General features: G+C 49.7%; 3 protein-coding genes and 1 pseudogene across 4 annotated transcripts; 3 read left to right on the top strand and 1 right to left on the bottom strand.

Moving 5' to 3' along the window:
* Positions 1-1,854: 1,854 nt before the first annotated feature.
* On the top strand, positions 1,855-2,807 carry LOC118687535 (olfactory receptor 5B21-like; annotated as a pseudogene).
* Positions 2,808-6,412: 3,605 nt separating this feature from the next.
* On the bottom strand, positions 6,413-7,408 carry LOC118687534 (olfactory receptor 8J2-like). Its single transcript, XM_036384557.1, has one exon. It carries the CDS (start codon positions 7,406-7,408, stop codon positions 6,413-6,415), a length of 996 nt encoding a protein of 331 aa, XP_036240450.1.
* A 6,033-nt stretch (positions 7,409-13,441) lies between these two features.
* Positions 13,442-15,335, top strand: LOC118686980 (olfactory receptor 1038-like). The gene is given in 6 exon segments (XM_036383617.1): positions 13,442-13,903; positions 13,906-14,070; positions 14,073-14,162; positions 14,165-14,222; positions 14,225-14,422; positions 15,199-15,335. Coding segments are annotated over 6 exon segments (1,110 nt in total).
* A 177-nt stretch (positions 15,336-15,512) lies between these two features.
* Positions 15,513-20,139, top strand: LOC129046729 (uncharacterized). 2 transcript variants are annotated; one of them, XM_054515299.1, is made up of 3 exons: positions 15,513-15,689; positions 18,813-18,929; positions 19,779-20,139. In XM_054515299.1, exons 1-3 carry the CDS (start codon positions 15,518-15,520, stop codon positions 20,135-20,137), a joined length of 648 nt encoding a protein of 215 aa, XP_054371274.1. In that variant the 5' UTR covers positions 15,513-15,517; the 3' UTR covers positions 20,138-20,139. The 2 variants fall into 2 exon arrangements, with proteins under 2 accessions (XP_054371274.1, XP_054371275.1); XM_054515300.1 differs by having other exon boundaries at positions 15,532-15,689; positions 19,776-20,139.
* Positions 20,140-22,820: the final 2,681 nt, after the last annotated feature.

Genomic DNA, 22,820 nt, shown 5'->3' with positions numbered 1-22,820 from the left:
CTGAACCTTCATTCCTAACTCACATTTTGGATGACTATTCCTCACACTCTGGGCAAATTGACTGAAGGGTCAATCTGAACCCAAAAGTCTTAAATTCAGCTCATTATTATCACCAGAAAATGTAAAAATAAATTGCAGCAGTAAAGTTCCTGCAGAGTTTTCCTTTCATCCTGATTGGCAATTGCAACACTTTTCCAAACCCTGGGCTGTCTCTCAATCCCTGAAGCTCCATTTCTTACACCAGTTCTTTTTAATTCCCTGTGATCCCAGGAAATTATTTATATATTCTAAGAGATACATTTAAATGTATGCAATTACATATAATATATAAAATAAAATTATATCTATTAGGAAAATATTTATATTTATTAAGTAATTACATCTCTAACTGCATATATAAATTAAACCTCTATATTAACTTTATTTATATAGTAAAATATTCATATATTTAATTGTATATATATAGTGGTAAATAAATCCTCAAGCTGCCATTTAACTTCCTGAAACTAATTGAGTTGTTTTAACTAATGGTCTTTATTTACCAGCACAGGTCTCCTCTTTAAGGAGCTGCTTCCAAAGTCATCCATTCCTAAGGGAAATTTCCTGCTCCACGGCTGGGCAGTGACAAACCCCTTGGTGTTCCTGTGAACGAGGACTGCAAACAGCAGATTTTTTGGTCAAGTTTTAATGCTTTTTGTGAAGGTAAATTTGTGAAGGTAAATTATTCCCACACTAACACTGGGTTTATTTCTCCCTGGAAATTTTGGTCTGGGAGATAAAATCTGATCAAGCAAAAAGGGCCCTGAGATGTGAGGAAACAGGTGAATTTTAGCCAAAATAAGGCTGCAGGGAGTTGATCTGTTGCAAGGAGAGGGCTTGAAGTGAGAGCCTGTTCTCACAACAAATAATCATCCAGGCTCAGGGTCTCTGAGGTGAAATCCAGGAATTTATCATGACATCCACAGCTTGGGTTGGAAGGGACCTTATGGATCCTCCAGTGATGATCCATGGGCAGGGACACCTTGCACTAGCCCAGGTTGTTCCAAGCCCTGTCCAACCTGGCCTTGAAGATCAATTATTGCATAGCAGCACTACCTGGATTATTTCTCAAATTATAAATACTCTATTTATTTGAAATGTATTATCAGCATCTTACTCCTCCCAGTTAATCATGGCACCACAATGTTTTTGGGGCCTCCAGACTTTTAAAACTCTTTTCTTTCTCCACTTCACACTTCTCACAGGAATGACACAAGTATCACCATATTTAAAGGGCTTTTTAATACACTAAATCTCCTGTTTGAACCTGAATTTCAGTTTCATGGGAAGGAAGAGAATAAATTTGGTTTATTTTAATTTGTTCTAACTCTCCTAAAGAAAATTTTAAAGATGTCCTGATCTCTCACCAGTGCTTTGTCTCTTTTGGATCATCTAAACCAATGATGTTTGGGGTTGGTTTTTGTTGTTTTCAGTTTTTTTTCAAATTCACAATGATTTCTAAATTCAGGATAAATTGCTGGGGTTAATGCTTTGAATCTGATGAGTAATTGTTCCCTTAACTTCTTCAGGAGGTGTTCTAAACCTTCCACTGTGCAAAGTAATTTATCAAACCCAATCAGTGGCTAAACCAGACTAAAACCATTAGAAACAAACTCAGTAGTGAACTTTGACTACTTTAAAATGTATTTTGAACCAAACAGTAAATTCTGCAGTTCCTGCATCTCCAGGCTGTGTTTGCTGATAAAAACACAGCCATTTTTAACCTGTTTGTGCAGAAAACAGGAATATCCTGACTCTCCATCTGGGCTTTCCCACAGCAGAGAGTGTCACACATTTCCATTTGGCTGCATTAGGATGGCAGCCAAAGGAAATGGAACCACCAGTGCTCACTTTGTCCTCTTGGGATTCTCTGAGCAGGGCCATGTCCATCCAGGTTGTCCTGTTTGTGGTGTTCCTGGCAACCTATGTGATCACCCTGCTGGGGAATACGGGGCTGCTGGTGTTGATCAGGCTGGTTGCCCAGCTCCACACCCCCATGTACTTCTTCCTGAGCAGCCTGTCCTTCCTGGACCTCTGCTATTCCTCCTGCATCACTCCCAGGCTGCTCTGGGATCTCCTGGATGAGGACAAGGCCATTTCTCACGCCTAGTGCCTCACGCAGTTCTATTTCTACGTGGCCTTTGCCACCACCGAGTGCTACCTGCTGGCTGCCATGGCCTCTGACCGCTACGTGGCCGTCTGCCACCCCCTGCTCTACCCCCTCTCCATGTCCCGAGGGATCTGTGCGCTCCTGGTGGCCGGCTCCTGCCTGGCTGGGGCCACCAACGCCGCCCTCCACACGGGCCTGGCCCTCAGGCTGAGCTTCTGCGGCCCCAAGGGCATCTGCCACTTCTACTGCGAGGGGCCCCCGCTCTTCGCCCTCTCCTGCACGGACCCCGCGCCCAACGAGCTGGGCACGTTCCTCATGGCGGGATTCAGCCTGGCCGCCACCGTCCTGGCCATCCTCCTCTCCTATGCCCGCATCCTGGCCGCCGCCGCCCTGGGCACGCGCTTGGCCGCGGGGAAGCGCAAGGCCTTCTCCACCTGCGCCTCCCAGCTGGCTCTCGTGGCGCTCTTCTACGGATCCCTGGTGTCCATGTACTGCCGGCGCAGCTCCAGGAGCTCCCGGGAGCCAGACAAGGTGGCCTCTGTGTTCCACACCATGGTGACGCCCATGCTGAACCCCTTCATCTACAGCCTGAGGAACCAGGAGGTGAAGGCCGGGGCTCTGGAGGCTGATGGGGAGGAAACACTCGGCTGAAAAATAGTATTTCCTTTTTTGTTTGTGTTTGGTGCCTGGTATTTTAATTTCAGGAATTTAAGCCCTTCTTGACCACTTGTAGAACTTGAGGACCAAGGACTCTTCATCTCTTCTGATTACAGCTACTTGGGACCATTTCCTTCTTTTAGGGAAAAAAAAAAAAAAGAGAAACTTTTCTCCATCTGCCTGATTGTGACACTCTCTGGTTGTTTAGACATCAGGATATCCCAGATAATGTAAAAATAAAATGCAGCAAGAGATTTTCCAAAGTGTTCTCCCTTCTTCCCAGTTAGCAGTTGCAGCACTTCTCCAAACCCCCAGTTGTTTCCCAATCCCTGAATCTCCATTTCTTACACTGGTTCTTTTTATTTCCCTGTGATGCCAAGAAGCCAATTATATATTTCAAGGACAAATTTATATATATTTAAAATTATATATATATTAAGAAAAAATATAAAGAAATTCTATAAACAAACTTTCCTTATATACATAAAGAAATATATATTAAGATCTTTATACATATAAATTTATATATATAAAAAGAAGTGCGACATAAACTCTCAGGCTACAATATATAGAATATATATATCAAACTTCCTGAAACTGATGGTGTTTACTTACCAGTGCAAGTCTCCTGCTGAAGGAGCTGCTTCCAAAGTCATCCATTCCAAGGGGAGTTTCCTGTGTGCCACCACAGGGTGGGCAGTGACCCAACTCAAGGCCCAGTCTTGCTCAAAGAGCAGGAAGCCCTCATCTGGCATCTCCTATGGATCATGGTGGAATTACAAGTGCTGCTCCCTATCCCAGCATTTTGTTCATATTTTGGTTTTGTTATTAAGCAGGCCTTGCTTAGTTTTGAGCAACTGTGCAATTTCCCCTCTAAAATAAACCAAGACAGAGAGGAAGGAAAAACAAACTGTTTGAACTACAGTGAAACTGAGCACAGAAGGAGTGGCAGGAATGCTGATGAGGAGCAAATATGGGGTAGAAACAGTTACAGAATCCCAGAATCATTTAGGTTGGAAAAGCCCTCTAAGATAATGGAGCCCAACTGTTAACCCAGCTCTGCCAAGGCCAGCACTAACCCATATCTGAGCTCAGTCTGTAGAGGTCAGACTTGAGAGGCCCTTCCAGAGCCTAATGGGACTCCTGGAGAGCTGCAGAGGGACTCTGGGAAGGGCCTGGAGTGGCAGGACAAGCAGGAATGGCTTTTAGATTGGATATGGGGAAGAAATTCTTCCCTGTGAGGGTGCTGAGGCCCTGGCACAGATTGCCCAGAGAAGCTGTGGCTGTCCCATCCCTGGAAGTGTCCAAGGCCAGGCTGGCTGGGAATTGGAGCAGCCTGGGATAGTGGAAGGTGTACCCACCCATGGCAGGAGGTGGCACTGGATGAGCTTTAGGTCTCCTAACACAGACCGGTACCAACACATTGACCCTCCAGCTTTTTGGCTCCAGGGCCTGGATCTGACAAACATAGCATCTGGAGAAGTTCACTTTCTCTTTAACAAGGAAGAAAGTTTCTTCCTTGTTTTCCTTTGCTAATTAGTCTCTAATGGCTCGTTAAGATGAATGAAAGAAGTTGTTGAGAAGCCCTCTGAGAAGTTCCATGATGATGATTAGGAAACTCTTGGCAAAGCCCAGAAGATCTTGTTAAGCTGGTGATCCCTTGAAGGGTGGTTGGTCTCCCAGGATCACTTCTTGCTCTGGGAGTGGGAGCAGCATCCCTTGTGCTGGAAATAGCTGTGAGTACCTGTATGGTGGCACCCTGGAGCTGAGACCTGCTGGTGGGCTTTCTTAATTCTTCATTTAAACCTGAAAATCTTGAACTGAAAGAGAGTGGGTTTACACTGGATGTAACAAAGAAATCCTTCCCTGGGAGGGTGCTGAGGGCCTGGCACAGGTTGCCCAGAGAAGCTGTGGCTACCCCATCCCTGGAAGTGTGCAAGGCCAGGTTGGACAGGGCTTGGTCTAGTGGAAGGTGTTGGAATGGGATGAGCTTTAAAGTCCCTTCCCTCCCAACTTTGATATCTATATTTGACATTTATAGCTTTATCATTTAATTATATCAATTCCAGCTTCTTTATCTAGGTCCAAATCTACCTTTCCCTCTTCACCCCAGACTTAAAACATCTCTTCTCCTGCTGTTTTTTCCCAGAGAACAAGGAGACTCTCACAGTCCATTTACTTTTCAAACAGAAGTGAATTCTCATGTAACTCCTCAGAACACAACATCTGCAACACAACACCAAAGGGAAAAGTTTTCTGCTTCCACCTTTCCCTGCTGCAGCCAGGGCTTATGCCTCTGCACAGTCCAAACTCATCCCAGCCCCCAAAGGTGACAACAGGTGAGGGACAACCAAAATGAGGGGGAGGAGAAGAGGAGGAAGAGGGGGAAGTGTCTGCTGAGCTTATCCAGACCATCTGAATTGTAAAAGCAAGTTGCAGGATTGTGATCAGTTTGCCCTCAAAAACAATAAAGGATATTTATCTTGGAATTTGTTAGGATGAGCAGAAAGTAGGAGTTTTTTTCCATTCTAGTGCCTGCCAGGAGAAGATGAAGGATTGCTGGTCTCTCCCCAGTGTTGTGGCCACCCTGTGTCTTCTTTATTGAGCCATATTTTGGAGAACTGTTGTTTTTGGCTTTTTAGGGCCTTTTCCAGACCCAAACAGCTCCCAGCTATCCATAGATGAGGTGTTGAGGATTCTTTCATCTATGGAAACCAAGTCACTTAAGTGCTTAAAGTTTGGGTGAAATGCACCTGTTATGTTTTCAATATGTGATTTGCATTCCCCTTGATATTCCAAGGTGTATCTTGAGATCCTGACTTGCATCAGCATTTTATCCCTCTGAGTCAGAAAAAAATGCACTTTTAAAGCCTTTTATTTTACTCATTTATCAACCAAATTTAAAAATGCTCTTGTTCTTCCCAAATGCTCCCTCCCACCCCAGCAGCTTGGCTCTAATAAATAACTCACAGGTAACAATGAGGAATTTTATTGGGGTTTAGGGAAAAGGACAATAATCTTGCAAGAAAAATACATATTGATCAGTGCAAAATAAGTTATAAACCATTAAAGCTGTGGTTTGCTTTTCCTGAGAGAAAGAAAAGTTTAATTGGAATAATACCCTGGAATAATTCTGGGTGATTTCTTCTGACAGCCTCATGGCCACAAAGGAAATTCAAGTTTGAGGCTCCCACTCCTGTTTCCTTACAAGGAATATGTGAGTGTGGGGTCTACTTCTCCAGGATAAATATTGTAATTGAGTTTTGTGAGGAACTATGGAAGAACCTATATAAAACTGTGAGGATCAGGGAAAAATCCATATAATTTAATTTTTTTTTTTATTCTTGCTTTAGAGGAGCAGTTTTCTTCCACAAGGGCATGGAGTGTCAGAACAACAGAGAATGGCTTTAAGCTGAGGGTAGGTTTAGATGGGATTCTGGGAAGAAATTTTTCCCTGTGAGGGTGGGGAGGCCCTTGCACAGGCTGCCCAGAGAAGCTGTGGCTGCCCCATCCCTGGAAGAGTTCCAGGCCAGGTTGGATGGGGTTTGGAGCTGCCTGGTGTAGTGGAAGGTGTCCCTGCCCATGGAGTGTAGGACCAGATGATCTTTAAGGTCCCTTCCAACCCAAACCATTCCAGGACTCCCTGATGCCACGAGCCACACCTGTCTGATGCCGGCAGAGGTTTAATACCCTCCTCCTGCCCCTCCCCAGCGCTGCCTTCACCTCCCTGTTCCTCAGGCTGTAGATGAAAGGGTTGAGCATGGGGCTGACCACGGTGTAGAAGACAGAGGCCACCTTGTCCCGGCTGCCGTGCTGTGACGCCGGCTGCAGGTACATGAAGAACAGGGAGCCGTAGAACACAGCCACGGACGCCAGGTGGGAGGCGCAGGTGCGGAAGGCTCTGGCCCTGCTGGGCGCCGAGCTCGTGCCCAGGATGGCGTGCAGGATGCGGCCGTAGGAGAGCAGGATGACCACGCTGGTGCCCAGCCCGTTGGCTGCGGCCAGGGCGAAGATGGCGCCCTCGCAGCCGCGGGTGTCGGAGCACGCCAGCCTCAGCACAGGGCTGGCGTCACAGAAGAAGTGATCAACATGGTTGGGCCCACAGAAGGAGCCCCCAAATGTGCAGCCGGTGTAGAGGAGGGCGCTGAGGGAGGCCATGAGGTAGCACCAGGCCACCAGCTGCCAGCAGGCCCGGGGGGACACCACCAGGACATAGCTCAGGGGGTGGCAGATGGCCACGTGCCGGTCGTAGGCCATGGCGGCCAGGAGGTGACACTCGGCCGTGACAAAGAGAGCAAAGAGGTGGAATTGTGTCACGCAGCCGGCCCAGGAAATGGTTTTATCCCCAAATAACAGATCTGTGAGCATTTTGGGGGAGATGACGGTGGAATAGCAGACGTCGGCCAGGGAAAGGTGGGTGAGGAAGAAGTACATGGGGGTGTGGAGGCTGGGAGCCACCCAAACCAAGACCATCAGCCCAATGTTCCCTGCCAAAGTGACGATGTAAATCAACAGAAAGAGCACAAAAAGAGGGGCCTGCGCCCAGGGAGTGTCTGTAATTCCCAGGAGGATGAATCTTGGCTGTGTGTAGTTTCCTCCCATGGCCAGGTGTTACCTGCTGAGGCAAAGGGAAGAAATACATCAAAATTGTAAAACCCAGAGTTTTGCTTTTGGGTCATATTTAACGCCAATTGATCACCATTTTTATTGCCATACTTTGGTATATTCCATATATTTTCCAAACATAAATTCTATACTTTTTTATTTATCAGTTGAGGTGCCTAGAAAAGAACACACAGCTTAAAGAAACACAAATGGCAAATTTGCTTTTCTGTGCTTGGATACCTAAAATTATGGATTTATTCTGGCACATGTTTATTAATGGCAAAGAAAAGAATCAGATATTTATTCCCTTTTGGTTTGAAAGAAATTTGTTTCAGAAGGCACCTTGGAGGAATCTCATTGGAGATAATGTAAACCTGGAGTGGGAGAAAGTCCCAGTGCCAGTGAAATCCCAGATTGCACCACATTAAGAATACTTTTCCTTTGCTTTTAATTATTAATCCAGTCCATCAAACTGTTGTATTATATATCATATCACTCACACTGGATAAAAATCACATGAATAAATTCATGTTTAAGCCTTTCTGAGCTCCAGCAGGCTGAAACATGCAAAAAACCATGGGAATTAAGATAAGACTTACTTTGAATGGGAATGAATTTTAAAACAATCCAATTCCAGAAGCTGATTTGTTAACAACTGCATTCTGCTGACAATTCTTCATAACTAAATAAGAATTGTCCTTAACACTTCCATAAATCCATTTATCTTGCTTTAGCTGCCTAAGGAAAACAAAAACCAATTTGCAGAAGCCATTACTCCCATTTATTATAAAAAATCCTGTATTTGGAAGGCTGTTTTTCAGCACAGCCCCAAAAAAGAGGATATGAGGACATGGAGAAGGAATCCAACTTCTTTCTCTTGGATTTACAGCTCCTCCTGTGCCCTCGCTGTGGTGGTGGGAGCCAAGGGTTTATCCCAAATGCAGCAGAGAACATCCAGGCTGATGTGGAGAGGGATGTGCTCCTTTCCTGACTCCAACTCTGAACCTGTGGGTGACAGGGCTGTGAATATATTCCCTCTGCTCTCCTGGGACAAACCCCTCAGGGCTCCTCATGGCACAGCACATAAACAAAGAAAAGAGGGAAAAAAAAAAAGGGATAGAATGGAATTCTGAAATCCATTGTGCTTCAGGGATCTCAAGTCCATCACGTGGATGAGCCACCACATCACATGGACACGTGGCACCAGCAGTGACCGGCTGGTGAGAGGGTCCCCAAGTGTCACACGAAGCACCTCCAGCTCTGGAGCTGCTGATGTTCCTCTGTGGACACCAGGCAGCCCAGTTTTCCTTCAAGGATGGGATTATCCAAGGTGAGGTACCTGCAGCCCAGATGTCCACACCTGGGCAGGCTGCTCTGGGCACTTTCAGACAGTGATTAATTATCCCAGAGTGAACTAATTTGCATTAATCACCCCATCTGGGGGCTCCATCCACACCTTGACCCACAAACTCTATTTAAGCTCAGCTTAAGCTCAGCCCAAGGAGGTTGTTCCCTCTGTAGAAGTCCTGGTTGCCAGTTTAACAACATGTGCACATCTTCCTCTAATCTGCACCTTGTCTTCATCACAGATCCAGCCCTAACCAGGACTGAGTTGGTTTTTGGATGTTTCAGCTTGCTGGAGCTCATAAAGGTATAAAACATTAATTTATCTATGTGAACTTTATCCATGGTGAACGATTTATAGTATAACAGTTTGATAGACTGGATTAAGAATTAAAATAAATACCTTATTTAAAAAAACATAGAATTTAGGTCAACCTTGGACCTGCCTCATTGTCACCAGCTGTCCTGGTGGTTTGGAGTCTTGGCTCAGAGAACATCAGGAGGCTTGGAATAAATCTGATTCTGATTTATGAAGCAAGATGGAAGGTGGAAAAATAAGGGTTTTGGGGAAGTCAGTGGAGATTTGGTGCAATACAGTCCTGGAAAAAGATAAAATAGATCTGATTTGGGTCAATGTCAAAGAAATGGAGCAGAAATACTCATGAAAGCAAAAATTGCCATTTTTCTTAGAAAATGCACACAGGCAGAGGAAGGATTGAGTGATAAACAGTTCAAAGGTTTATACTTAATTACCTGATAATTATTTAACTTCTTTTACAAGCTGTTTTGCCTTCTTGGTCATTCTTTTCTAAGCATCAAAAGTTTCTCATGGAAATAACTGGATTTCTTGGTTTTATTTATTATTTTGAGAAAAGAGGGGGGTGTTTGAAGTTGTGCCTGGGGAATGGGGAATAAAGCAGGAACTAATGGGAGTCAGTGGTGAAATTTTGGTGTGGAAACTCACCAAATTCCAACACTGATGTTAAAATGTTGTTGTTTGCAGAGCTACACCAAACCAAAACATCAGCACGAGCTGGATGATCTTTAGAGCTCTTTCCAACCCAAACCATTCCAGGATTCTGCGACCCTGTGTGGGTCTCCTTTGGACATGGCACATCCTCTTCCAGCCTACCTGGAGTCTCTTGATCCCTCTAATTCCACCTAAGCTATCGTGGGATGTGTTATTGATAACTGATCAATCCCATCTGTGGATCCAAACTGTACTTTGTGGGCAGCTGAGATATTCCTGGGAATACCTGGAGCAGAATAAGAAGGTTTAATGGACTCTGGATCATGTTCTGACAGGTGGGTCCTGTACAGACCTCCCAGTGCTAGGCCAGGAGCAACCTGGAAGCATTTTGGGCTCATTCCTTACCTGGAGGCCTGGATCAGCCCTCACCCCCTGCAATCCCAGCTGGCTGCTCCAGGGATCCATCCAGGACAGCCTGAGATGTTTGCAATGCATACCTGGAGCAACCCCACCCCTGACCCTGAAGTAAAGTTATGTTCACTATAAAAATTAAATTGTATTTCTATTAAAGGATGTTTTGCTGGTGGAGAGGGTTTCTCAATGAACCTTCTGATCCTGATGCTCCTCTGGTGAGGTAAGAATTGGATTTTTATCTTTAATCCTTTTATTCTGGTTTGTTGTGTTATCAGGGACAGGGAATTCTGTCTGGCTCTTTTTTTCCCCTCCCTCATGCCAGGGCTCTCATCCATACCTTGGTTTCAGCTGGAAATGAAGTGGGATTCATGGAGCTTGTGAGGGGGAAGAAGATCCAGTAACATGTGGGTGTTGGTGCGCACATTTAACCCAATAATGTTTTGCATTTTATGTATAAATATATGGGATAATGTACACTTGATATTGGATTTTAATAGATATTTATGATGTTGGATCAGAAAGGACAAACATCTAGGAGATCTCTGGTGCTAGGATAGCAAGTTATCCATTTATATCCATATATATTTATGGATACGGAGCTTGGAGCACCCTGGGCTAGTGGAAGGTGGCCCTGCCCATGGCAGTGGGGTGGAACTGGATGACCCTTCAGGTGCCTGCCATCCCAAACTATTCCAGGATTGTGTGAGAGGTGTCAGGATCCCCTGTATAAAGGTTATGTGGGTTTAACACATTAGAAAAAAAACCCACATTTCAGACTTCTGTGATTTCTGGGCTGGATTAGGGAGGCAGCTCCCACAAAAAGCCCTTTCTAGAAAAGATGGAAGGATAACATTCTAAATGGATTAATTTGCAGTTTTAACACAGTTTGGAGATAATGAGATATCATCCATAAGCCAAGTCAATTAATTAATTAATTAGTAGCTTCATATTTGAAAACTAGGTAAATTTCCAATTGAACCAGTCACCTTTGCCCTGTCCTTTTCCACCCTCAATTTCTGCTTTTCAAAGCCTTCAAACAAAACCCTAATTAGTTTTCCTCTTTATACCCCTGGTGGTTTGCCAAAAACAGAGTCAGGAATATTATCAGCGGAGTTTGTATCCAGAGATTTGCCCTTTGGCAGTAGGGAAAAGGGACTGAAAAATAACAAAGCAAAGCAAGAAAAAAACCTGAAAACCTGAAATTAAAAGATGAAGGGTGATAATTATTTAAAAAGTCAAACTTTTAGGCAAGAAATAACTCCTGACTGAAATTGCAGGTCCCTCATTTCTCTACATTCTGGATGAAAACTTGGTGCTGGCAAGGATGACAAATCAACCTGGTTTTTGTTGTCAAAAAACTCCTTTCCTTCTAAAAAGTTGCGTTTCATCTACTTCCAAATTAATTTAATTCCTGTTTTTACATGAACAACTTATTTTTGCTCCTTTGGTACACCGTGGTACTCAGCTGTCAAGCCCAAGGGACATTAAAGAGCCACAAAAATCCTTTTAAGGTATCAAATGGAGAACTGAAGGGGAAAAAGGTTAAAAAATATCCATCAGTATTTCCTGTGTGTCACCACCATCTATTGGACGTTGCTGGAAATATGATCTCATTTTATTTTACATAAAACCTCCTTTTTCCCTGTAAGCCTCGGGTAGCAAAGTGTCTTGTTCTTGCTCAGGAAACTGAGAAGTAGGCAATAAATAAAACAATGGCATTGTGTGCCTGATCCCACCTGGATATTTTATTTTCTAAGTGTCAGCTCCAGAGCCAGTTGAAAATATTGGGTGTTTGAAGTTCTCACATTTGGAAAAGATGCTTTAAACTGCACTTTATTTTTGTCTCAGGACAATTTTCAGCTGGTGCTTCAGGTTGTCTGAATCCTTTGGGTGGAGTTAGATGGAATACTGGGAATAAATCCTTCCTGAGAGGGTGGTGAGGCCCTGGAATAGATTTCCCAGAAAAGTTGTGGCTGCCCCATCCCTGGAAGTGTTTAAGGTCAGGTTGCATGAGGTAATCTTGGTGAATCCTAGGGCAGCTCATTGGAAGCTCTTCTACTGCTTTGCCCAAAGATTTTATGGAATTTGGGTGCCACAATGGAGATCCTCACCACGGGAAGACAGGATGAACACTCCATTAGTTATTCCACACCAACCACCTGCTTCTCAGCAAGAATAAAATATAACCCATATAACCAAATTATAACCCATGGGTTTTAATTGAGTTTATTTCCATTCCAGGTGTCTGATCCACCACACAAAGTAAAGCTGGTTGGTTAAGTAAGAAAAAGTGAGGCTGGACTTTAGTTAAGCAAGAAATCGAGGTCAGTTCTCTGATGGAAGCAGGTGGATTCTGCCTCTTGGGGGAAATTCAGCCTCAAAAATGTCTGGTTTTCCTTATTTTTAGCATCTCTGTCAACTTCATGAGGGTAATGAAAAGCAGCTCTAAATCCTCCTTAGTAACTCCAGGAGACCATGGAACACCTGAAAGAGATGTCAGGTTCTGGGGCTGAACTCAGCCTTCAACCAAGGCTCATGCAGTAATGAGGATTTCCAGATTTGGATCCATTTGTCAGGAGCCAGCAGTGCCTACTCTTGGTTTACTCTCTGGTGCAATTCTGTCAAGCCATGATTATCCAGGAGAAAAATCCATGTTGATTTATTCTATCTGTTGTAAAGTAGGGTTTTAGGAGCTGCTGATCTCTCCCTGGTGAATAGCAAGATGGAACATGAATTCATCTTTTACCTCTAAATCAAGGATCACATCTAAAGCAAAGTGAGGTAAGACAAATCCCAGCTCTTATCCCTACACCAGGAAAAAATACACCAAGGGAAGTCCCATTTTCCAATGCATTCACCTAGAAAATCTCTTCCTGGGACACGGGGAGCAGGTATTTATTCCTCAAGTGCTCAGGCTGGATAGGGAATGGTCAAAAGATAAGAAATAGTTTCATATTCCCAGGAATTATCATGAAAATAATGGAATTCCATGTGTAAGTGGATTGAGAAGAACTAGGAGGAAGCATTGCAACTTATTTATGATTTATTAATTTTGATATGGTATTTCCCTTCTTCATGGCTTAAATATGTCCCTGCTTCCAAATACATTGGCTGAACAGGGTTACTGGTGCCAGGAACTTGTGGTTTTTCTCTTTCAAGGAGAATTTACCTTTTATCGACTGAAGGTTTTGCAACTGCTTGACAGAAATTAACATTCTTATCATTATCAATGGATTTATGTGCATTAAACAGTTCAATCTAAAGACAGAGAGCAGCTGAACTGCATGTAGAAAATGTTCAGTATGGCTGGAGAAAATGAGATGTTTGCATCTGAATTTATTCTCCTGGGCTTCACCACCCAAGCAGATCTGCAGGTGATGTTTTTTGTCTTGTTCCTTGCCCTCTACGTGGTCACTCTCCTAGGAAATCTGGGAGCCATCGTGTTGAACCGGATCGATCCGCGCCTCTGCATGCCCATGTGCTTCTTCCAGAGCCACGTGTCCCTGCTGGATGTCTGCTGCTCCTTCACCATCATCCTCCGGAGCCTATGGGATGTTTTGGTAGAGAAGGTGATTTCCTTCGTGAGATGCGTCACCCAGCTCTTCTCCTTCGCCACCTGGGCCACCACGGAGTGCCACGTGCTGGCCGCCATGGCCTACGACCACTACGTGGCCACCTGTAGGCCCCTGCTCTACTCTGTGCTCATGTCCCAGAGGATTTGCATGGGGATGTTGGCTGGAGGGCTCAGCTCCACTCTCCACACCATATTTCCATGTTCCATGTCCTGTTCTGTCCCTCCTGGGCCATCAAGCTCTTTGTTTGTGACAGGCCCCCGCTGCTGGCCCTGTCCTGCTCTGACACCTGTGCCAGCGAGGCTGTGGTGGCTGCCATGGTGGGGTTCAACGTGCTGAGCACCACAGCTCATCCAGCTCAATCCTGGTGTCCTCTCTGTCCATCCAGGCTGCCGTCCTGTGGATCCGCTCAGCCCGGCAGCACGAGGCCTCGTCTGCCTGTGCCATGGCAGCTCCCAGCCGGCCTCCATCGCTCTGTGCCATGGCAGCTCCACCCTCACGGACCTGCACCCGTCTCCAGCCGCTCCGTGGGGCAGGACAAGCTCATCTCCCTGGGGTATTCCATCACTGTCCTCAGGCTGAGCCCGTTCCTCTATGGCCTCAGCAACGTGGACTTGAGGAACGCTGTGAGGAAAGCAAAAAATTGGATCCTTGCTGCCTGGTCCATCCATGGATCCTGGTCAGCTGAAAGGAGAGGACAACCCTGTGGCGGTGAGGGGTGTTTGATTTTAGACCCTCAGGAAGAGAGGTTGGTAATCAGACCCTCAGGATCCCAGGGTTGTAGTCCAGACTCATCTTCCAAGCCATTGGTGCCATGGTGTCCCTGCAGCAGCACCGCAGGGAAGGGAGGAGACATCTCCTGGCATTGTGTGGAGCGCAGGAACCGAGGGGGAACATGGCAGAGCAGAGCCGGGGTGGGAGCTGAGGCACCACCCTCGGAGACACTCCCTGTGCTGCAGGACAGGAGCTGCGGAGATTCCAACCCTTCAGGGAGCTGCCCTGCCCTCCCTTGATTTTTCCCCCTTTTTGGGGGGGATGTCCATGTGGAGAGGGCTTTTATGGAAGCACCGAGCTGCTGGCCAGGGCACTTGGACTCATTTCATGCTTTCTCTGGGGGAGAGGAAAAAGGGACATTGGGGAGTCCAGGGGGTGATGGTGTAACTGGGACACTCCAAGATCTGTGGAGGGGGAGCCAGGTGAGTGAGGGATGAGGGGGGTCAGGAGAGGTCCTCCTAAAACCCAAGAGAGGCTAGAGCCCAAAAAATGCCAGAAAATTCTTGAGGGGTTTGTGTGTAAAATACTTAAAACTGCAAAGATTCTCATTTTCTATATATTGAGAAGTAATCTCAATTTATATAAAAATTGATTTTAAAAGAAGACCTCGTACCTGCTGTGTTATAGGATTTTAGACTGTAAGAAATTCTGAACATGGATCTGTATTTGAAAATACAAATAAAGTGTTTGTGTACATAAATGAAATAATAAAGGGCTCGAAGAGGTAAGACAAGATGGTCTGTATGAAGGAACTAGAAACAGCCCTGTGTACGCGGAGTTCTTTCTCCCTCCTCTCGCTGGAACACCCGAAATCCGGGATCGACTGAAATTCGGATTTATTGGCACATGAAATTGGGATTTTTTTGGACGCCTAAAAACGCTTCGCATGCGCGGTGGCCGCGGCTCCCTCCGTGCTGCCGTCTTGTGGACACACCCGGTACTGCAGCTCCGCGCGCTTCGGGCCCTTCCCGCGGCACCGGGACCGGGACATGGGGCTGGGCCGGGACCGGGACATGGAGCTGGACCGGAACAATGACAGGGACTGGCGGTGCGAGGCCGCGGGGCCCTCGGCCGGGGCCGCTCCCGGCAGGAACCGCGGCCGTTGTACCGGGAGCGCAGGCGCGGAGCCGCGAGCGGCGATGGCGGAGCCCGGGGAGCGGCGGGGCCGGGCCGGGGCACCGGGAGCGCTGCGGAGGGCTCGGAGGTGAGCGGGGAACGGGGACGGCCCCGAACGGGGACCGGGGACAGCCCCGAGTGGGCGGCGGGGACGGCCCGGGAGCTGCGGGCACCGGGGCGAATTCTGTAGGGAGCGAAATGAACATTTCGGGGTGAAATGTGAGTTCATGTGCGGGGGAGAGAATGAATGTGCTGAGGTGAAAGTGAAGTTATCAGTAGTGAGTAGTGAAGGTGGGGAAAGTCCCAGACGGGATAAAATGGATTGTGAAATCCATGTATGAAATCAGAGGGGTTAGAGCAGCTTTCCTTCCCATTGCTGCCCAGGTGCTTTGATTGCAGTCTGGTTTTCAGGAGGGAACACGGTTTGGGATGACACAGCTTTGGAGAGTTCTGAGTTTTCCTTAGCTGTGCAGAGGTGTCAGGATCTGGAGGCACTCCTGTTTCCCTGAAGGAGGATGCCCTGGGGAATGGCCTTACGTGGGATTTGGCTCCTGCTGAGGTCAGTCCAGGGACATCCGCTACTCCAGGCTGCTCCAAGCCCCATCCAGCCTGGCCTTGGACACTTCCAGGGATGGAGCAGCCCCGATTTCTCTGGGTTGATGGGCACAGGAGGGAATTTCCAGCAGGAGCTGAGGCGTTTCCTTTGCTCTGGCCAGCCCCAGCAGGGCTGTGGGAGGCAGAGGATGTGGGAGCAGGAGCTTTGCCCCCTGCCCCGGGGGAGTCTCTGCTGTCCCAGCCCCAGCAGAGCAAACGTTTGTGCTTTCACATCCCGTTCCAAGGAGCTGCCCAGGCAGGAACGGGGATGGGCGCGGAGCAGGGACGGTGCCAGGCACAGGGGCACATCCAGAGGGTGCCACCAGCCCATCCCTGCTGCCCAGGCTGGCATGAGCAGGCTGGGCACCGTCCCTGGCTTTGCTCTGCAGGGTGAGGAAGCCAACCCTGGCGAGGAGGAAGATGAGGAGGTGTGGGAGGATGGAGACAGCGGCCCCCAAAGGCTGGGGAAGGCCCAGCTCCAGGTAGAGATGCTGCCTTCCAAGGAACTGTCACTCCCAGCAGGAGCACCTGTGCTCACCTGGATCAATGGCACAGGGAGGAGAGCCTTGTCCTGAGCCAGGGTTTCATTGGAGGGCTGTCAACTCCTTAAGGATTGCTTAAAGGTAGGACTGAACTTGGTTCTGCATTTCCCTTCTATTTCACTTATGAGCCAAAGTGTCAGGTCTGGGCTGTGCAGGAATGAGCTCTTATGGTTTTTTTCTTCATGCTTAGTCAACCTTGAGCTTCTGGGCATTTTTTTCTGTCGGAGGTTGATGTAAATTTTAACTAAAATCCCAGGCAGCTATTCCCTGAAAAAAGGTTAAAAGGAGATTCCTGCACACAGAGACATTTTTGCAGCACATTATTAGGAATAGGATTTGAGCTGTCTTAGACTTGGAAACAAGTCCCTGTTTTTTTAGAAGCTTTCAGCAAATTACTGAAGTTCTCCTGAGATCCAGCCTGTCAGTAGCATCTTCCTATCCACCCTGGAGAACTGGGCAGGGACCCCACTGAGGACCCTCTGGATTGGGCACTGCTTTTTTTCTGCTGGGAGATGCTCCAGCAGCACTTGGCAGTGAATGCTGGGGATGAATCCATAGGAACAGATAAATCCACAGTCACTGCCAGGCCCTTTGCAGCACTGAATTCCCAGCTGAGGGGAGAGGAGCCTCTGAAATTGGCCCCTCCAGCACAGCAGCTGCTTTTGCCAGTGCCTGGAACCTGGGATTGATCCTGATTGTACAACTCTGGAGTCCCTGAATGCTGGATTATGGAAAACAGCCAAGACAGTGGATCAGCCCCTGTGTCACCCGGTGGTTTTGGGCAGGGCACAGCAATTGGCAATGGGTGTGTCTGGGGAGAGGAGCCACTGCTTCCCTTCCCAGCATGGTCTGGGAAAGGCAGCCCAGAGGATGAGGCTTGGGAAGGAGTTGTGAGCTGAGAAGTGGCTCAAATCAAGTTTAAGTAGCCTTAAACTCCTGGAATGGTCAGGGTGGGAAGGAACCGTATAGATCATCCTGTTTCCTTGCCCTGCTGTGGTCAGGGACACCCTCCTGGGGTGTACATTGAATTTACTCAGTGCCAGGCTGGTGAAATGGGTGAGGTTTTCTCCCTGAGCCCAGTCAGGGGCAAGTTTGGGAAGAAGCCTGGGAGCTGCATTTCCAGAGCTGAGAATCTCCATGCCTGGAAGTGTTTCCAGTTCTGCTATTTGGGTTTTTCCAAAACTGGGCATTACATTTCTTCCTGAGTGAGGTGGTTTTCCCTGGGTTGTTGGGATTACACACTGGTTGTTTAAGGGCTCTGATGTCTCTTTCTCCTGAATAGAGGAGTAAGGAAATGGAGATGCTCCCAGCTGTCACAGAGATGTGGGAGCAGCCCAGTTCCAGCGGAATGTGGTGCCCAAGACTATCTCAATGGTGTGCACCCTGAGATAGTCTTTCCTGTTGTTTATTCCTTAGAGCCTGTTGGAGTGCTGGCCTGGATTTGGGAAAAGCCAAGTATCCTGGAGCTGTGAGTTTTTTCCTGTCAGAAATCCATGATGGGGATGTTTTCCCTGGCTACCCCAGGTGGAAGGAACAGCTTTGGAGTCCCCACAGGCTGGGGATGCATCCCCTGAAAACCAGTTCAGGATTGTTCATCTGACTCTGCCTCTGACCTGTGACTTCCAGGGACCCTCCTGGTATCCTGGATTTTCCCAGGACAGGATATTCCATCACCTGCCTTTTGAGCCAGGAATTTCAGACCCAGTAAGTCAATGACATTCCATGTGAGCTGTCCCAGTGGCTGGGTGGGAGAGGGAGCAAACACCCCACCCTGCTGTTTGATACATTCCCAACTGGAATTGGGGCTATGCTGTCATTGCAGAGCTCTGAGGCCACAAGTTCAGCCTTGAATGGCATCCCCAGGGAAAGGCATCCCCAGGAATGAGGCATCCCATGCCTGGGGCACTCAGCCACACATCCCTGATGTGGAGCGAAAAAGAGGAAAGTCCTGGGTGAGTGGGAGGATGTTTCTGGAATGGAAGTGGGAGAGGTGCTGATCATGCCATGGAATCAGGGGCTGCTTTGGCTTGGAAGGGAGCGCGAGATCATTGACACTCTCTTGTCTGATTGCACAGCCAAGAACACCCCAAAGTGCCTCCTCGCCCTCATGGACAGCAGGAACGTCTTCCATGGCTCCTGTTTAGGAATGGCAGTGGCTGTTGGGAGCTCTGGCAGGAGCACCTGGAGACCAGGTAAGAGCAGCAATGGGATCATTCCAGCTGCTGCTGAGGCAGTTTTCTCTATTTAGGATAGAGAAATATATATTTACGATAATTAGATAATATATGATATACTATATATTGTATATTATATATTTTATATATAGAGAGAGAATTACATATTTACGGTAGAGAATCTATATTATGATTTTCCTCTGATTGATCCTTTCACAGGAATTTTCCTGGGCATATTTGAGAGTAATCCCAAGAATTTTGAAATAGTTGAAAAACAGAGGGGGAAAACTGTGAAGCTGATCCATTTCTAGTAATTCCAAACTTCTCCCATAACAGCATTCTGGGGGAAACCTGATTAGGGGACAAAGATGGAGAGGAACAAATGCTGTAAATTCCCCTTGGCTCTCCAGCAGAGCAAACCTTCCAGTAATCCCAGCTGATGTCTCTGAGAAACTGTGGGACCATAAGGATTTGCAGGAAAGCTAAACAAGGACAGAGATGAGGGAATAAGCTTCCAATTTAATAATGATTTGATGGATGAAAGAATGATTCTTGTGTGTTGGATGCTCCTTCTTATATATCTGAATAATTTTGAAATGGTTCATTTAATAAATCACATAAATTTGGGAATTTAAATTTGAGAGGAAACAACACGAAATTAATGCAGGGAGAGATGGTGGAATCATCCTGGAATGGTTTGGGCTGGAAGCCTCATCTCTGAGCCTGTCCTGGGCTGGCTCCTGTCCTTCAGCCACTCGCTGCAGGTGGACGTGGAAGTGATGGAGATGTGCAGGGAATGCTGCTTGGTTTTCCCAACTGCCTTTGGCAATCTGGCCATTCAAAAGACTAATTGACCTCTTCCAGCAGGAAAACATTTAAACAAGAGGTGCCAAAAAGAATTGGAGCTTCTGCACAATGAAATCTGCAAGAATCCAACTTCAAATCCCCCTGGATTGTCACCAGTCCAACTTCCATGGACTGGTCACCATGGCCAGGAGTGCCCAATCCTGCTGGAAATGCACTGGACCAGGATGTCATTTTCACTTTATGCTGGTAAAGACCCTCTGGGTGACCGCCAGTCACTGGAAGGAGCAGACTGGGCTCCCAGGGCACTAATTCCAGGGGTTCTGTTTTTGGGAATAGCACAGGAGCCTTTCCCTTGCCCAGAGGAGCAACAAGTGCCTCAAATCCCCAGGATGGACACAGAGAAAATAACAGGAATATGAAATCCCCCACACTGGGAGTTTGTGGTGCTCTGGATTACATTTTGGATTTAAAATGTTAAAGGAGGGTGTGGAGGGGCTTTTCTCTCTCTCCTGTTCATTATCGTTCTCACTGCTCTTGTTGCTCTCACTGTTATTGTGTGTTGTCATTAATATTAAATTATTGTATTTGACTGGTTTCCATTATTAAACTGTTCCGAGCTGGATTTTTGTCTCTGGTCTCTTCCCCATCCCACTGGGGGTCAGGGAGCTGCTGCTGGGGCCCAGCTGGGTCCCGCCCATGGCCCGGGGCGTTTCTGGGGGCTCCGAACGCTGCGGACTGGAGCAGTTTTGGGGCTCACAGAGAGACACCCAGCACTGCGATTTGGGGGCTCAAAACTGGGCTCATTTGGCCAAGTACAGAAAGAGACACTAAGGACTGGTTTGGGGGGCTTGAAACCAAGGTGCCTCAGACAGCATTTGGGATCTCAGAGAGACCAAGTTCTGCATTTTAGAGGCGTGAAGCAGAGACCGTGGCCTGTGTTTGCGAGGTCTTGAAACCGGGGTAGGTCAGTGTTTGGGCTTCACCAAGAGAGATTCAAGTGCTGCATTTTCGGGGGCTTGAGTGAAAGGCCAAACGCCGCGTTTCGGTGCTCCAGGCGGCTCTTTCGGCCAGGGCCAGTCCGTGTCTCTGGGCTCCGAGCCGTGCCTCGGGCACGGCCCAAAGCCGGGCTCCCCCGGCCGCGGCAGAGCTCCGGAGCAGCGGCCGAGCGCCGCGGGCGGGGCTGGCGGCGGAGCCCCGGGGCCGCGTTCGGGGCTCAGCGCGGGCAGCAGCCGGGAGGGGCTCGGGGCTCAGCGCGGAGCCCGGCCCGGCGCGTCGGGCTGAGCGCGGCATCCCGGGGGCTGCCCGGGCCCGGCCCCAGCGCCCGTCCCGGAGCGGCTCCTGCCGGAGCCGGAGCCGGCCCCAAGCCCCCTCAGGGCTGCGGGGCCGGGACCCGCAGCCCGCCCGGCGGGGGAGAGGCGGCACCGCCCGGACCCCCAGAGACACCGGCGGGACCCGGAGCCGCGGCCCCGGTCCCGGTGCGCTCGCAGCCCCGGCCCGGCCCAGGTGAGAGGGGCGGGTCCGGCAGCGACGCTCCCGCCGCCATCCCGGGCAGGGCGGGGCCCCGGGGCTCTGGGGCGGTGCCGGGGCTCAGGGGCGGTCCCGGGGCTCAGGGGCGGTCCCGGGCGGTGCCGGGGCTCAGGGGCGGTGCCGGGGCTCTGGGGCGGTGCCGGGGCTCAGGGGCGGTCCCGGGGCTCTGGGGCGGTCCCAGGATCAGGGGCGGTGCCGGGCGGTCCCGGCCAGTCCCGGGCTCTGGGGCGGTGCCGGGCGGTTCCGGGCGGGGCCGGGCCCGGCTCAGGTGTGCAGGGCGGGCCCGGCTCAGGTGTGCGAGGCCCCAGCGCGGCTGCGCGGGGCGGGGCCGAGGTGATTTAATCCCCGGAAATCTCTGCCGGCGCCATTTGCTCACCCGGAGCGCGGTGAGGCTGCTGCCGCACTGGGCTCTCCCGGCGGCGATTTCCCTTTTTCTTCCCCCTCTTTCTCCTGCCCTTATCCTCCTCTTTCTTTCCCCCACTTACCTCCTCTTTTCTATCCCTCCAGTTTCTTTCTCCCTCCCCCCCATCCCTCCTCTCCCTTCCAGCCTCCCCTGCCCTCTCCCCGCTCCCCAGCCTCCCCTGCACTCTCTCGCTGTTCCCCTGCACATCCCCGACCCCCCCGTTCCTTTCACCCCTCTCCCCAGCCCGACCCCCCTCTCTTCCCCCTGTACCCCTCCTCTGTCCATCATCTTCCCCCCCCATCCGGCCTTTCCCTTCCTCTCCCCTTCTCCCCAACCCCTCTTCGTTCCCCACCTCATCCCTCCCTATTCCCCTCCTCTGTCCCCCTACTCCCGTCCTCTGTCCCCCTGTTCCCCTCCTCTGTCCCCCTCCTCTGTCCCCCTATTCCCATCCTCTGTCCTCCTACTCCCCTCCTCTGTCCCCCTACTCCCGTCCTCTGTCCCCCTGTTCCCATCCTCTGTCCCCCTGTTCCCGTCCTCTGTCCCCCCCTCCGTCTTTCCCCCGCAGCCGCGGGGCTCGGGGCGCCGCAGAATAAAGCCCAGAGGGCCGGAGCGGCGCCACCGCTGTCCCTGGAGCCCCCACACGGGGCCGGAGCCGCTGGGCGGGTCCCCCCATTGCAGTGCAAAGCACGGCCCGACACCGCCGGGGTTCCGGCTGTCCCTACATCACACTGGGGGTCCCCGGGGCGGGGGGGTTGGGGGGGGGTCAGGGAGGGCCCCCTCCTCCGGAGGGGGTCCCGGGGGGGAGGGGGGTTGGGGGGGGGAGGGGGTTGGGGGGTAGGGCCCCCTCCGGAGGAGGGGGTCCCTGGGAGGGGGGCGGGTGGGCCCCCTCCGGAGGAGGGGGTCCGGGGGAGGGGGCGGGGCCTGGAGGGGGGATTCCCCCTCCAGGCCCTGCCCCCTCCTCCGGGCCGTCTCCTCCGGACGGGGCTCGGTCCGGCCCCCTCCCCGGGACCCCCTCCTCCGGACAGGGGCCCTGGGGGGGAGGGAGGGGGCGGGTGGGGGGGGGGGGGAAGCAGAGGGGGTCACGTCACTCTGCAGCGTGAACGCACAAAGAGACCACCGGACAGACAAACGGCCCCGCCCCTTCGGCCCACCCCACCCGCCCCCCCCTCCCT

The sequence above is a fragment of the Molothrus ater genome, chromosome 6 (genome assembly GCF_012460135.2).
Source record: "Molothrus ater isolate BHLD 08-10-18 breed brown headed cowbird chromosome 6, BPBGC_Mater_1.1, whole genome shotgun sequence".
Classification (NCBI taxonomy): domain Eukaryota; kingdom Metazoa; phylum Chordata; class Aves; order Passeriformes; family Icteridae; genus Molothrus; species Molothrus ater.
Note: the sequence above shows the minus strand (reverse complement) of the source record. Positions and strands in the feature narration are given on the sequence as shown.

Excerpts from the sequence above, each read along its gene's own strand:
- LOC118687534 (XM_036384557.1), bottom strand. The coding sequence starts at position 7,408 with ATGGGAGGAAACTACACACAGCCAAGATTCATCCTCCTGGGAATTACA.
- LOC129046729 (XM_054515299.1), top strand. The coding sequence starts at position 15,518 with ATGACAGGGACTGGCGGTGCGAGGCCGCGGGGCCCTCGGCCGGGGCCG. Across the intron at positions 15,690-18,812 it reads GCGCTGCGGAGGGCTCGGAG|CCAAGAACACCCCAAAGTGC; the intron begins GTGAGCGGGGAA and ends CTGATTGCACAG. Across the intron at positions 18,930-19,778 it reads CAGGAGCACCTGGAGACCAG|GAAAACATTTAAACAAGAGG; the intron begins GTAAGAGCAGCA and ends CTCTTCCAGCAG.